This window comes from Oryx dammah, unplaced genomic scaffold (genome assembly GCF_014754425.2).
Source record: "Oryx dammah isolate SB20612 unplaced genomic scaffold, SCBI_Odam_1.1 HiC_scaffold_22, whole genome shotgun sequence".
Taxonomy (NCBI): Eukaryota; Metazoa; Chordata; class Mammalia; order Artiodactyla; family Bovidae; genus Oryx; species Oryx dammah.
In genome coordinates, this window is record NW_024070206.1 from 13422992 (window position 1) to 13438690 (window position 15699).

General features: G+C 45.8%; 1 protein-coding gene across 2 annotated transcripts in view; it reads right to left on the minus strand.

The window, feature by feature from the left end:
* The window catches only part of CTIF (cap binding complex dependent translation initiation factor), a 324153-nt gene that overhangs the window by 39638 nt on the left and 268816 nt on the right, over positions 1-15699 (minus strand). For both annotated transcript variants that reach the window (XM_040264524.1, XM_040264525.1), the window contains exon 10: positions 4118-4273. In XM_040264524.1, coding sequence (XP_040120458.1) covers positions 4118-4273 — 156 coding nt within the window. The remainder of the gene's footprint in view (positions 1-4117; positions 4274-15699) is intronic.

Below are 15699 nucleotides of genomic sequence, written 5' to 3' on the forward strand. Positions count from 1 at the left end.
AGATTTTAAGATGTAATCTATACACATAATGGAATACTCTTCAGCCTTTAAAAAGAAGAAGATTCATAATATGGGGCAACATGTTTGAATCTGGGCGACATTATGCCAAGTGTCATAAGTAGTTATAGAAGAACAAATACTACATGTTTCCATGTGGCTCAGTGGTGAAGAATCTGCCTGATTCTTGCCTGAAAAATCCCAAGGACAGAGGAACCTGGTGGGCTACAGTTCACGGGGTCGCAGAGTTGGACACGCCGTGCACACACACACTGCAGCTGCCCTTTATATGAGGGATCTAAACTAGTCAAACTCATAGAAACAAAGACTGGAACGGGAGTTGCCAGACGCTGGGGGAAGGAGGAAGTGGGGATTGCTAATCACCGGGTATAACATTTCAGTGATGTTAGATGAATAAATTCTAGAGATCTGCTGTACAACATTATGCCTACAGATAACGATACTGTATCATGCACTTAAAAATCTGAGAAGAGAGTAGGTCTCAAGTATTCTTACCATGAGAAACATTTTAAAACATTAAAAAGAGCTCATGAGGCAAATATGAGCTGTAAACAGGAGGGCAAGGAGACTCACATAGTTTCTGGTCGCCAATAACACTCCTCAATCCCTTGGAAAATCATCTTGGCAGAAACGATTTGTTCTTACACAATTGAAGAGCCCACTGAAAATTATTCTTCTCCATCCCCTGAAGAGGGATCTCTGATTGGCACATGCTATTTATGGCAAAAACAGAATCAATTCCACAAAGATCTTTTTGGCTTCCGCCACGGAGCAGGCGTTGGGTATGGACGAGAATAGAATAAGAGCTGCTCCTGTTCGACTCGTAAGGCAGTGAAGCAGGAGGTTTAGGAGCAGGGACTTGGGCAGTCTGATCCAAATTCTGATACTGACTCTGCTCCCACTAGCTGTGTGGCCATGAGCAAGCTGTCTGACCGCTCTGTTCTCTGGAAAATGGGCATGATAATCTTCAGGGTGTTGCCCCAGTTAAGAGACAGAAGCACGTATGAAGTGCTTTGGACAATGCCTTCCACTGAGCTGTTATCAACACTAAAGAATCCACTACGGTGATGTCAAAAGGATCTCTAAGGATGTAGTGCAGAACCTCCCCCAGGAGGAGCTCCTGGTGCATCTGGTGGGAGGTGGGGACAGGAGGTGGTTCCAGAAGAAGGGACTTGAGCTGGGCCGGCAGGGAAGGTTTCAGGGCCAGAGAGAGAGACTTCAAGGACAGAGTCCAAGGTTTCAAGCTTGGGTGACTTGAGAGAAGGTTAATTCAACAAGGTTAGAATGCGGAAGCAAACGCCCATGGGCCTCGTTCTAGGGCAGGGCAGCTCTCAGAGAGCTGGGTGTCCCCCAGCCTGAAGCGGTAAAGCACAGGCTCAATCTGAGTAAGCCCCATGTCCAGTGAAGGTGGCCTCCATGAGCCCAAAGACCTTGAGACTGAGGATTTTGTATCTTCTTCTTCCTTCGGTTTGTTCCAGATGAGACTCTTTGCACCAAAGATGACCCATGGGTCTGTGCTCTGCTCAGGGGCATGGAAGAAAGGAGAGGAGGGGAAGCCATAGCGGGGAGTGCCAAAGCACTGGCTGCAGTGGGGGTCCCCAGGATGCTGAGAAAGGATAATCGGGGAGCCCTGGGACTGCTGCCTGGCCACAGGGGGAGCAGAAAGGCTGGGTCTGGGCCATGTGAGGACAGGGACTGAGCAGGAAGGTTTGGGGTGCTGCTGGTACATCCTGTTTGGGGCTCTGAGGCTTGACTTGGGATGTGTCTAGTGGGCAGCCAGAGATGCCAGCCTGGGGATGGTGCTGGCAGTTGGGAGGACCTCTGGACAGGGTAGGCTCTGTACATTTGGGGTCAGCCATCTGCATGGCCCTGGGGGAAGAGCCTAAACTTGCCCAGCACAGAGGAAGGCAGCAGCGATGATTCTGGCTTCTAGAAACATCCGAGAACTAGCTCATCCTGCTTTGGAAGGACGTGGGTCAGGCCTGGGTATGCGTGTATGTGTAATCAGGTGGAGGAGGCAGCAACTGACTCTAAGAATTCAGGGGTCTCCCTATGTGGCCTCAATCAGATAGGTTGGAATGTAGGACAGTGGTTTCCTCTTTACCAAACGGTGAAAACCATCAATAATTTATTTATTTACCCTTCAAGTTTACCACGGGCCTGGGTAATACCACACTGAAGAGTTTAATGCAACCAACAAGTGGGCGTCAGGAGGGCTCCTCATTTCTGGTCTGTGCAGACCTCTTGGCACCTTCTGGATCTCACACCAGAAGGTTCGCACTACCTCAGGCAGTGTTGGAGGTGTCTTCGCAGCTAGGGCCAGGGTTCAGCTGCAGCCTCACTTCCTGTCTGGGGGAGAGGTGACAGCAACACCAGGAGGTGCCCAGATCACGCAGAGGGAGCGTGTTCGGGCAATCCAGGTCATTGCCCCAAAGCAGTGCTGCTCCCTGCCTTGAGGCAGGTTGTCAGGGTGCAGGGAAACTCAGGCAAGGACAGGGGGACCCCAAGAGGCCATCCGGGCCAGCCCCCTGTTCCCAAGAGGGCTAACTTCAAGGCATTCCAAAGGGAGGCACAAAGCACAGCCACGGCCTGTCTTGGTGCTGCGGTCTGAGCTAAGTGCACCTGGAGAGCAAAGTCGAGCTGGAAGAGGCCATTGACTGAATCTGAGAAACAAGTCTGAACTCAAGTACATCTGTCAAGAAGCATCTCTGGCTCCGTGGAGTGGCAGAAGCTTATGCGTCACAAAGCACTCAGGAGAGGCCTGCGTGCCCTGCTTTCACGTGGATCCACACAGGCTGGAATGGACGTGCTATTTTTCTATACATGGATACTTCAGCAACATTTACAGATACCTCTCCCTTCTCTTAAGATTGCTCTGTTACCTTTCTTTCAGAAATACAAAAGTATCTCTTGACAAGTCCCCCTTCCCTGGGGCCTTTCACAGAAATATTTCTCCAAGAACTTGTCCCCATTGACGCCCTCACCTCCTCTGACTCCCCAGTGTGTGCTCACTCCGCGGACACCATGGTGCCCCTCCCTGTTGCCAAACCCAGGCCACTTCTCTGCCCTGGTCCCACTGATCCCCAGAGGTTGCCCCTCCCGACACCTTGGGATCAGCTGCTGAGGGTGGGTGGGGCCAGCATCCGGGAGCTGTGGGCTGACCGGTCCCTAGTGCATCACGCCTGTGCTGGTCGCCCCTTCCAGCTTGTTTCCTGCCTGTTGGCCTCATCCACCTCCTCCATCCATCTCAGCCACCCCCCCCACCCCTGGGTGGGCCCCCAGCAGCAAGTACAGGTGGACACCGTGTCCCCAGGGCTGACCTCTTCCGGATCATCAGACAACTGTACTCGAGCAGTGCAGACAGAGAGCTGCCTGGAGATGGACAACGGGCACCCAAATCCCTGGTTTTCACCCCCAATCTATTTATTTCTCTTTAGGAAATGGTGCCAGCAGGCTGATAACTGAGGACCCCACGCAGCTTCCTCCCTCCTCAGTATTGCACGTCAGCAAGTCCTCTTGGTTCTAGCTCAAAGATATAACTGGAATGCCAATGGCCTTCGTCTTGTTCTGAGCCACAAGCCCCTCACTGAACACATCAACAGCTTCTGTGTTTGTCCCTCCAATCCTAGCCCAGAGAGCCACCAAGGATGGCCCTCCACAGTGGATTACAGGACCTGGTAGGACACAGTCCCCCACCGACTTCTTGCTTCTTACAAGTTTCCTGATCACCCTCATTTTCCTCTTTTTCAGAGACCATGTAGAAGCAACTATTTTTTAAAACAAATAATTCAGCGGTAAGCCCATCCAGTCCAGAGATCTATTCACTCAGAGAACAATATTTTCTGTAGACTTGCATTCTGCGGACTGTGTTCTACAGCATGAACAGACGACAGTCCGAGTTCATCATACTTTCCTTTGGGGAACTATTTCCTTTCAGGTAAACTCAATAAACAAAAACCTGGCAAGAGTAAACAGAAGCACCGGGGGAGTTCCGTTTCTCTTAACCGAGTGATTGATCACTTTACGTGGTTCGGGCCTTGCCGCGTTCCTGGCACACGGGAGCAGGAGAGGCGCGTCGTTAGGGCCGGCAGCGGCTTACCTCCCTGAGGCAGGTGTAGATGGGGCAGACCAGCACGCGGAAGGGCTCGCCCGTGCTGCTGCGCATGGCGCCGAAGACCTCGCACAGGAAGGTGATGAAGCCCAGCCAGCGCTCCACGTCCTGCTGCTGCAGCTCCTCCCGCACCGTGAAGTCCTTCTGCAGAGGCACAAGAGACCCTGTCAGCCGCGCGGGGCTAGGAGGGGGCCCGGGGACCACCCCACTCCGCCACAGCACCTTCTGGCTAAGGCGAGGCCCCCGAGCAACTGGTAAACCCCGTGACTGCCACAAGGAGTCGGATGGGGGACCCGTGGCTGAATAGTGAAGGCTGAGGACTCGCTGGTGGGCAGAAAGACCACCTTGACCTTTGGCCATGGCACCTCTTCTTCAGATTGAGGAGCCCCGGCAGCCTTCCCTTGGGTCTCCCAGGAGGCACTAGTGGTAAAGAACCCGCCTGCCAGTGCGGGAGAAGAGACTCGGGTTCCATCCCTGGGTCCAGGAGATTCCCATGGAGAAGGGCGTGGCAACCCACTCCAGTATTCTTGCCTGGAGAATCCCAGGGACAGAGGAGCCTGGGACACTACAGTCCACAGGGTCGCACAGAGTAGGGCACGACTGAAGCAACTGCATGGCCTTGCCTCACTGACCCAGATACCGAGGTGGAGGGAATGAGATAAAGGGGAGGCAACACCTTTCCCAGTCATCACCTCCTCCCCATGGCTGAACCATCTGCTTTGCTAATCTCCACATCATGCCCTTGCAGCAGGCAGGGTGACCATACATCCAGCAGTGGGCATCTTGGCTGCAGCACTGGGCTGGAGACACAGTTATGGCCCCTGCCAGCCAGGGTCCTAGGGCACAGAAGAAAAACTAGCAGCATTCACTCATTCACCCTCCTTAAAAATATCACTGCATCACTGCATGCCAGGCGCTGTTCTAGAGAGTAGAATAAGACATGTTCATTCATAACTGTGACATAAGACAGAAGATACTAAAAGCCAGTGTGTGTGTGTGTGTGTGTGTGTGTGTGTGTGTGTGAGGTAGATCTAGGTAAAAAGTCTTTGGAGGAACTCTGAGCTAGGAGTTACTCCTTTCAAATGAAAATCAGCACCGTGGAAGAGTTAGGATTCTGACCTGGGAATTGGGGATATTTCAGGTGGAGCGGTGACAACAGGCAAGGCGTGGAGAGGGTAACATGGGCGTTTGGGAAACAGGGCGGTATCTGCCAGTCTGCCCCCAGTGTCAGTGGGCGTCCCTGGTGGCTCAGTGGTAAAGAACCCGCCTGCAAAAGCAGGAGACTAGGGTTTGATCCCTGGGTTGGGAAGATCCCCTGGAGAAGGAAATGGCAACCCACTCCAGTATTCTTGCCTGGGAAATCTCACAGAGAGGGTAGACTGGTGGGCCACAGTCCATGGGATCACAAGAGGTGGATATGACTTAGCAGCTCAGCAACAATAACAATCACCCCAGCATAGGTAAGGTGGAGAGGAAAATGGGGGCAGGGCAGGGAGAAAGAAAGTTGGGGCTAGAGTGTGGATAACTGAAGCCAGCCAAGGAACCACGTTCCAAGTGCTGGTTGATAGGGAAGATTCTGGGGAATCACTGAAATGCCATCATCATACCTGTGCTCTTTAGAAGGTTAATATGGCATAGGTGTGGAGACCAGAAAGGAGGCCACTGCAAAAGTCCAGACAGAATGAAATAAAAACCTGAACTCTCTGGCAGTTGAAAGATAAGAATCTGTGGTAGGTTAGGTTATGTTTAAGATATATTTCCCCTTTCCCTTTGTCTTTGTGTTAGCCATGTGACTTGCCTTGGTCAGCAGAAAGAGGCAGAAGTGACAGGGTGTCAGTTCTGATCCCAAGCCTTAAGAGGCCTTAAGTATTTACAGTTACTCTCCTATGCTTCTTCCATCATCGTGAGAAGACCATCTGTGGGCTGGCCAGTGGTCCCAGGAGGAGGATGAGAGAAACATGGAGGGCTCCACCCAAATCTAACCTTGATCAGGTAACTCCCGGCCAGCGTGCATACACGTCATCTTAATACTTATTACTGTGTGCCACAGAGATTTCTGTGGTTGGGTGCTGAGCAGCAGCAGCTGATTGATACAGGAATGCCACTGAAATTTCTGTGGTTGTTTGTTAAGCGGCAGTAGCTGACTGATACAAGATTGGGACAAGAGATTGTGCTAAGGTAGATAGTACTTGCTAAGTGGTGAGCTGTGGATGTGATGGAAAGGGAAGACTCAAAGACAATAAATAAAAAGATTCTGGCTCTGGATGATTGTACCGCCAGAAGAAATAGAACCCAGGAGGGAACACGTTTTAGAGTGTGACACCAGTCTTTCCCACAGTCTAGCACCCTTCCCAAGGCTTCTTTTGGCTGGTCACTCTCCTCAGTGCGGAATCTCAGAATCTGCAGTGATGGAAGTTCTTCCTGGATGACTTGGTTAATGCCTGTCCCTTGTATGTGATGAAAGTGCTATAGAGAAACCTAAAAGGGCATATGGGGCCTCAGGTGGCAAATCAGGGGCTGGATGACAGCACTTTAATTGTACTGTCTCATTTAACTGTCACAACGATCCTGTGAGGCAGGTCCTGTTACTGCCCCATTTTATAGATAGTGAAGCCGAGGTCAGAGAAGTTATGCAACTTACCCACGGCCGCAAGGTGATGGCAAAGTCAGGATTTGAACCCAGGGTCTACCTGCTCTAGAGACCAAACTTTTTTACTTCCGTTTAATGATGTTTTTAAGTTGGAATAGTATATCAGAGCCCAAGCTCTTATTCACTTTCGAAGTTTGAACCTTCCATGAAGCCATCAATCAGACTGTCCCTGGAGGCCCACTCACACCCACAGATATGATGGGTCTCGTGCCTCCTGCCTTGCCACCCTCTTCCCACTGAAATGTCTTACCTGTATACAAATTGGGAAAGGAGTACATCATGGCTTTATATTGTACCCTGCTTATTTAACCTATATGCAGAGTACATCATGCGAAATGCTGGGCTGGATGATGTACAAGCTGGAACCAAGATTGCTGGGAGAAATATCAATAACCTCAGATATGTAGATGACACTACCCTTATGGCAGAAAGCAAAGAGGAACTGAAGAGCCTCTTGATGGAAGCGAAAGAAGAGAGTGAAAAAGCTGGCCTAAAATTCAACATTCAAAAAATTAAGATCATGGCATCCAGTCCCATCACTTCATGGCAAATAGATGCGGAAAGAATGGAAACAGTAAGAGACTTTATTTTCTTGGGCTCCAAAATCAATGCAAATGGTGACTGCAGCCATGAAATTAAGACACTTGCTCCTTAGAAGAAAAGCTATGACAAACCTTGACAACATATTAAAAAGCAGAGACATTACTTTGCCGATAAAGGTCTGTATAGTCAAAGCTATGGTTTTTTCAATAGTCATCATGTATGGATGTGAGAGTTGAACCATATAGAAAGCTGAGTGCTGAAGAATTGATGCTTTTGAACTGTGGTGTTGGAGAAGACTCTTGAGAGTCCCTTGGACTGGAAAGAGATCCAACCAGTCAATCCTAAAGGAGATCAGTCCTGGATATTCTTTGGAAGCACTGATGCTGAAGCTAAAGGTCCAATACTATGGTCACCTGATGCGAAGAACTGACTCATTGGAAAAGACCCTGATGCTGGGAGGGATTGAAGGCAGGAGGAGAAGGGGATGATAGAGGATGAGATGGTTGCATGGCATCACGGACTCTATGGACATGAGTTTGAGTAAGCTCAGGGAGTTGGTGATGGACAGGGAGGCCTGGCGTGCTGCAGTCCATGGGGTTGCAAAGAGTCAGACATCACTGAGTGATTGAACTGAACTGATAGAACCGTGGTCTGCCAGAAATCCCCAAAATAGTTGGGATCTCTTTACTAGTACAGAATCTGGAATAGGCGGCTCCCATAGGGGCTTCCTTGTAGTGTTCTGGTTACTTGTGAATGAATGAATGACTTTGCCTGCTGCCCCAGACCCTGCAATGGTATCAGATTCTACAACCTGTTTCCTCTTGTGTTCAATTGTTTTGGTTACCCCAGGGTGCTGTACTGCTGGCCTCAAAGTCATGAGACTTTTGGTGATTCTATCTTCTTAACTGCTGTTTATCCCACTAGATCTTTATGTGGTCAGAGCAGGGGCGGGCATTTCCATTCCTACTTTAGAATGGGGGGAACTGAGTTATAAAGAGCTGAAAGGACTTGACTAAGGTCACCAGTACATAACTTGAATGAGAACCTAAGCCTGTCCATTGCTCTCTGCTCTGAGCTAATGTTCTCAGCCCTGCTTGCTCACCAAAGGAACTCTGAAGCTACTGATGTTTGAAGCCCACCCCAGAGAGGCTTGTGTCATGGGCCAGGGTGGGGCCAGGACACTGGTACATTTTGAAATGTACCAAGTGATTTCAGTGTACAGCCATCATTAAGAACCACAATGCTAGGCCTTTATAATGTGCTAACGTGGGAGTTAAAACAATGCCCCTGTATCAGTGCCTAAGATACCCTTTCTCTATTTCCCATATTAATGCCCGTGAAGGCAGATGTAAGTCCCATAACACTAAGAAGGAAGATCACAGCTCACTGCAGGGTCCTTACCATTAACTAAAATGCTGTCACCAAGAGATCATATTTTTCCTGAGCGGTCTGGCCCCCTACCCATAAGACCCAGGCAGGGGTGAGATGGGGAGGGAGCTTACACTTCAGCCCTCCCTCTGCCCCTGGCCAGGAGGCAAAGAGCCGGTAACTACCAACAAGACCCTGCTCCTGTGCACCACGGCAGCTCCTATCAGCACGGCTCAAACTCTGGTCATTGGAGATTTAGGGGCAGAAGGAGATGAGGAGGTTCCCTGAGTCCTCAGAGGCATGCTGTTCTCAGGCAAAGCCCTCTGGGGAAGAAAAAGCCTCAGGACACTGCAAACCCAGGACTGGAGCTTTTACACAACGATTATATCCGATCAAAGAACAACAGCCTGACTCAGTTTCCTCCTGATAATCAGTGGCATGGAGAGAGGATTCTGTTTGGGGCTAGGCAATGGCACCCCACTCCAGTCCTCTTGCCTGGCAAATCCCATGGACGGAGGAGCCTGGTAGGCTGCAGTCCATGAGGTCGCTAAGAGTTGGACACAACTGAACGACTTCACTTTCACTTTTCACTTTCATGCACTGGAGAAGGACATGGCAACCCACTCCAGTGTCCTTGCCTGGAGGATCCCAGGGACGGGGGAGCCTGATAGGAGGCCGTCTACGGGGTCGCACAGAGTCGGACACGACTGAAGCGACTTAGCAGCAGCAGCAGCAGCAGCAGCAGCAGAGCTCATTAGAAGACCGAACACCTGGTAAATATGCGAATTGAACGTGGGATGTGCACGTGAGGCCACCAGCTTCAGGTCTGGGGGGAGACTCCACTATTACTTGAGTACATGCTGAGCGACTCTAAGGATGATCCGCATGGTGAGCACCAGAACCAAACCCAGCCTTTCTCATTCAAGGGTAAGGGAGGAGAAAGGAAATACGGCACCCATGGAAAAAGTCCTGCACTGCAGAGCAGGGGAGCCTTATTTTGAAAATCTAAGGGAAATGCAAAACTCTAAAAATGTCAACTACAATAAACCAAAGATAAATGAAATAAAAAACCCAAGTACAAACATGTGGGATTGTATGTCTGTTAAGGACAACAACATGGATTCTGTGACATGTGATTAGATTTAAAAACAAAAAAACCTTAGCCTGAGATGAAGCATGGAACTGGAACTGGGGGTAGGAGAGAACCAAAGGAAGTAGAAAATCCATAGCAAAATGAAATGCAAATTGGAGGCAGGAAAGGATAGGATGGATGCTGCACATGAGCAGTACATGAGACAGACTGTACATTTTTCAAGTCTGTACATGAGACAGACTTGGAAAATAAATAGACAAAAATAAGCAAGGAGGAAAAGGACAGAGAAGAGAGAGTGGACAGGAGTTACACAGCTTTTCAGAAAGGACATCAGAATACATAGAATGAAGACAGAAAAACTTTAAGTTGAAAACAAACAAGAAAACTCCAAAAGAGCTGTCTCTTTAGGCAAAAAGGGTTCACAGTGTTCCAGAACCCCACTATTTATACTTAACAGGAGAATTTCTTTTTTAATTTCAAGGAAAAACAAAAATTCTAAAAAGAGCTTTGAAGGAAAAAAAAAGAGAAAAACCCTAGGTTTCTTACAAAGGAACAAAAATACGGTTGGCAGTATACTTCTATAATTAATGTTAAAATTCAGAGACACTGAGGCAAGCTCTTCACATGTTTGAGGTGAAAAGAACACACCTAGCTATGAGTGAAAGCAAGACAAAGACATTTTACACAAGCAAATGTTTTTTCAAAATCTCACCCACATACTTATCTTTAGAAAAAAAATTAATGGTGCAGCTGCTATAGAAAATAGTACAGTGATTCCTCAAAAAATTAAAAATAGAATTATCAGTATGATCTAACAATTCCACTTCTGGGCATATATTACGAAAGAATTGAAAGTAGAATCTTGAAGAGATATTTGCACACTCGTGTTCACAGCAGCGTTATTCATAATAGCCAATAGGTGGAAGCAATTCAAGTGGCCACTGACAGACAGATGGATGAAGGAAATGTAGTATATACATACAATAGAATACTTTTCCATCTTGGAATATTCTGACACATGCTACAACACGGATAAACCTTGAGGTTATTATGCTAAAGTGAAATAAGCTAGTTGCAAAAAGACAAATACTGTATGATTCCACTCATCTAGGTATCTAGAGTAGTCAGATTTATAGAAATAGAAAATAGAATGTTGGCTGCCAGAGGCTAGGAAAACAGGGCAATAAGGAGTTGTTTAATGGCTTAGAATTTTGGGTTTGCAAGATTAAAAAATGTTGGGGATTGATTGCATAACAATATGACTATACTTAACATGACTGAACTGTACACTTAAAAAATGATTGACATGATAAACTTTATTTTAAAACTATAATTAAGGATAAAAATTGAAAACTCTCTTGAATGTGTGAGAACATGCTAAGTTGCTTCAGTAGTGTCTGACTTTGCAACACTATGGACTATAGCCCCCAGTTTCCTTTGTCCATGGGATTTTCTAGGCAAGAGTACTGGAGTGGGTTGCCATTTCCTCCTCTGGGGGATCTTCCCGACCCAGGAATCGAACCCATGGTTCTTAGGTCTCCTGCTTTGAATGCATGGTCCAGCCAAAAAAAGATGTATTCCTCAACTCCAAGAAAATCATGGTAGAGAAGGACCAGGAGTGAAAACTTGAAACCTGATAGAAAGTTAAGTCATAGTAAATAATTCTAATTTTGGTCATAAGATTGAGTCAAAATCCAGCAATAATCCTCAAGAGAGGGCTTCCCTGGTGGTCCAGTGGTTAAGAATCCACCCTGCAGTGCAGGGGACACTGGTTCAATCCCTGGTCTGGGAAGATCCCACATGGCACGGAGTCGCAGCTACTAAGCCTGAGCTCTGGAGCCTGTGAGCTGCAACAAGAGCAGCCACTGCAATGAGGAGCCCGCTCACTCCAACTAGAGAGGAGCCCCCACTTGCCGCAACTAGAGAAAGCCCGCATACAGCAACAAAGACCCAGTGCAGCTAAAAATAAAACTAAATAAAATTATATATAAACAAACCCTCGAGAGAGAAGATATTTAATAATTAAATGTAATCTGAATAAAAAGTTCATAGCAGAAGTAGTAACCTAATAATCCAAGTTTAAATCACTAAAGACTGATGAATACAGGTGGGAAAAGTACAGAAGGCTGTAAAGCACACAAGATTTAATAATTTAGACCATTAAGAGCCACACGTTATTACTACTTTCATAAGTCTGATAAATGAGAAATACACATAAAAGTGTCTTTTTAAAAATACTAAAAACATTGGTAGCCACTAGCAAATATAAAGTAAAATTAAAACATGAGTACAATCAGGCTTTCCCCATGGCTCAAGCAGCAAAGAATCCACCTGCAATGCAGGAGACGCAGGAGACGTGAATTTGATCCCCGGATTGGGATGATCCCCTGGAGGAGGAAATGGGAACCCACTCTAGCATTCTTGCCTGGGAAATGGGAAATCCCATGGACAGAGGAGCCTGGTGGGCTACAGTCCCTAGGGCTGCAAAGAGTTAGACATGACTGAGTGACTGAGCATGCATGCTAAGTAAAATCAAAGTAGTTTGCAAGATAACATTCATTAAGTAAAATCAAAATTGTTTTTATAGATAAGAATAACAATCCATAATAGATAACGTTATATACTGTGTAGTGCAGACTCAAAATACATAAAACAAAAGCTGTTAAGACATAAAAAGACGGGATGGGGTGGGAGGGAGGTTCAAAGGGAAGGGGACATACATATGCTTATGGCTGATTCATGTTGACATATGGCAGAAGTCAATATACTGTAGAGCAATTATCCTCCAATTGAAAGTAAATACATTTAAATTAAAAAAAAATCATCTTAGAAAATGAAAAGCATCTGAGAAAACTGATACTGATGGCTTTTTCTTGAGGAGTAGCTCCTTGAGGGAAATGGCAGGAAAGTCATCAGCTAAACCATTTATAAGAAAGAGGGAGAAAGAATAAAAAACAAAAAACACAAAAAGACAGAAAGATAGTAATGGAAATGAAATCACTAGAATTCTTTCAATGATTAAATGAATAGAAAACGTATCAGATGACTTAAATAGTGTATGAATCAGACAAAATTGAAACTAGCCTCATTATAAGCTTCGATTCTACTATGAATGTCAGAATACAGAGATTGCACAAATTATATACTGGGACTAAGAATGAAGAACAATTTAAAAAATAGCCAGTTACTTGTTTGAAAGACAGAATAAAGTGTAATCAAATATACAACAATAGATTACTTAGGAAATAAAGAGCTATAAAAACTTATGAGATGTAGTCAAACCTATAATAAAAGGTAAAGTTATAGTCTTGACTGTTAATATTTTGGTTATTAAAAAAGGAAGCAAATATTTCTCTAAGCAGATAACTGAGTGCTTTAAAAGTGCCTCTAACAAATGAAGCATGCTGTCTGTGCAAAATAAACACTAGTTTTTAAAGACTTACATAAAGTCTAAAAATAGAATTCAAACGCTTCATATTTTAAAAATACTGAAAAAAAATACTGATTACTTGTTGAAATTATGAATATACTAGGTATAGTACAATATGATATTAAATTTAAAGGTATATATGTGGGTCATGCTATACTTCTATTGGACAGTATTAATTTGTATATTCAGTTCAAAAACCTTGGAAAACCATAGTTAACTATGGAAATACATGAAAGTATAAAATATGGCTAAGGCTGGAAATTAATTAGAAAATAAAATAGTTATATATAAAACTAAGTAAGCAGAAATAAAAATAAAATTAGAAATATGATGTTCAGCATCCCTAATTATCAGAGAAATGCAAATTAAAACTACAATGAGATATCATCTCACATTGGTCAGAATGGTTATCATCAAAAAGTCTACAAATAAATGGTGGAGAGAGTGTGAAGAAAAAGGAACCCTCCTACACTTTTGGAGGGAATGTAAATTGATAAAGCCACTATGGAGAACAGTATAGAGATTCTCTCAAAAACTACAATTAAGGGATTTCTCTTGCGGTCCAGTGGTTAAGAATCTGCTTTGCAATGCATGGGCTCAGGTTCAATCCCTGGTCAGGGAAACAGATCCCACATGCAGTGGAGTAACTAAGCCCTTGTGTTGCAATTACTGAGTCCACATTCCACAACTACTGAGTCCACATCCCACAACTACTGAGTCCACATCCCACAACTACTGAGTCTGCATTCCACAACTACTGAGCACATGGGCTGCAACTTCTGAAGCTCTTGCAGCCTGGAATCCGCTTGCTGCAACTATTGAGCCCTCTGCCCACAGCAAAAGGGACTGTGCGCCACAATCAAAGATCCTGCACAATGCAACAAGGGTCCCACGTGGCTCAACTAAGACCCAATGCAGCCAAATAAATAAATGCTTTTTAAGAAACCCTAAACATAGAAATCCTGAAAGATGATGCTGTGACAGTGCTGAACTCAATATGCCAGCAAATTTGGAAAACTCAGCAGTGGCCACAGGACTGGAAAAGGTCAGTTTTCATTCCAATTCCAAAGAAAGGCAATGCCAAAGAATGCTCAAACTACCGCACAATTGCACTCATCTCACATGCTAGTAAAGTAATGCTCAAAATTCTCCAAGCCAGGCTTCAGCAATATGTGAACCATGAACTTCCTGATGTTCAAGCTGGTTTTAGAAAAGGCAGAGGAACCAGAGATCAAATTGCCAACATCCGCTGGATCATGGAAAAAGCAAGAGAGTTCCAGAAAAACATCTATTTCTGCTTTCTTGACTATGCCAAAGCCTTTGACTGTGTGGATCACAATCAACTGTGGAAAATTCTGAAAGAGATGGGAATACCAGACCACCTGACCTGCCTCTTGAGAAATCTGTATGCAGGTCAGGAAGCAACAGTTAGAACTGGACATGGAACAACAGACTGGTTTCAAATAGGAAAAGGAGTACGTCAAGGCTGTATATTGTCACCCTGCTTATTTAACTTCTATGCAGAGTACATCATGAGAAACGCTGGGCTGGAAGAAGCACAAGCTGGAATCAAGATTGCCGGGAGAAATATCAATAACCTCAGATATGCAGATGACACCACTCTTTTGGCAGAAAGTGAAGAGGAACTAAAAAGCCTCTTGATGAAAGTGAAAGTGGAGAGTGAAAAGTTGGCTTAAAGCTCAACATTCAGAAAACGAAGATCATGACATCCAGTCACATCACTTCATGGGAAATAGATGGGGAAACAGTGGAAACAGTGTCAGACTTTATTTTTTGGGGCTCCAAAATCACTGCAGATGGTGACTGCAGCCATGAAATTAAAAGATGCTTACTCTTTGGAAGGAAAGTTATGACCAACCTAGACAGCATATTCAAAAGCAGAGACATTACTTTGCCGAATAAGGTCCGTCTAGTCAAGGCTATGGTTTTTCCTGTGGTCATGTATGGATGTGAGAGTTGGACTGTGAAGAAGGCTGAGCGCCGAAGAATTGATGCTTTCGAACTGTGGTGTTGGAGAAGACTCTTGAGAGTCCCTTGGACTGCAAGGAGATCCAACCAGTCCATTCTGAACGAGATCAGTCCTGGGATTTCTTTGGAAGGAATGATGCTAAGGCTGAAACTCCAGTACTTTGGCCACCTCATGCGAACAGTTGACTCATTGGAAAAGACTCTGATGCTGGGAGGGATTGGGGGCAGGAGGAGAAGGGGATGACCGAGGATGAGATGGCTGGATGGCATTACGGACTTGATGGATGTGAGTCTGAGTGAACTCTGGGAGTTGGTGATGGACAGGGAGGCCTGGTGTGCTGCGATTCATGGGGTCGCAAAGAGTCGGACACGACTGAGCGACTGAACTGAACTGAACTGAAACATAGAACTACCATATGATCCAGCAATCCCACTCCTGGGCATGTATCTGGAGGAAACTAATTGAAGGGATACATGCACCCCAGTGTTCACTGTTC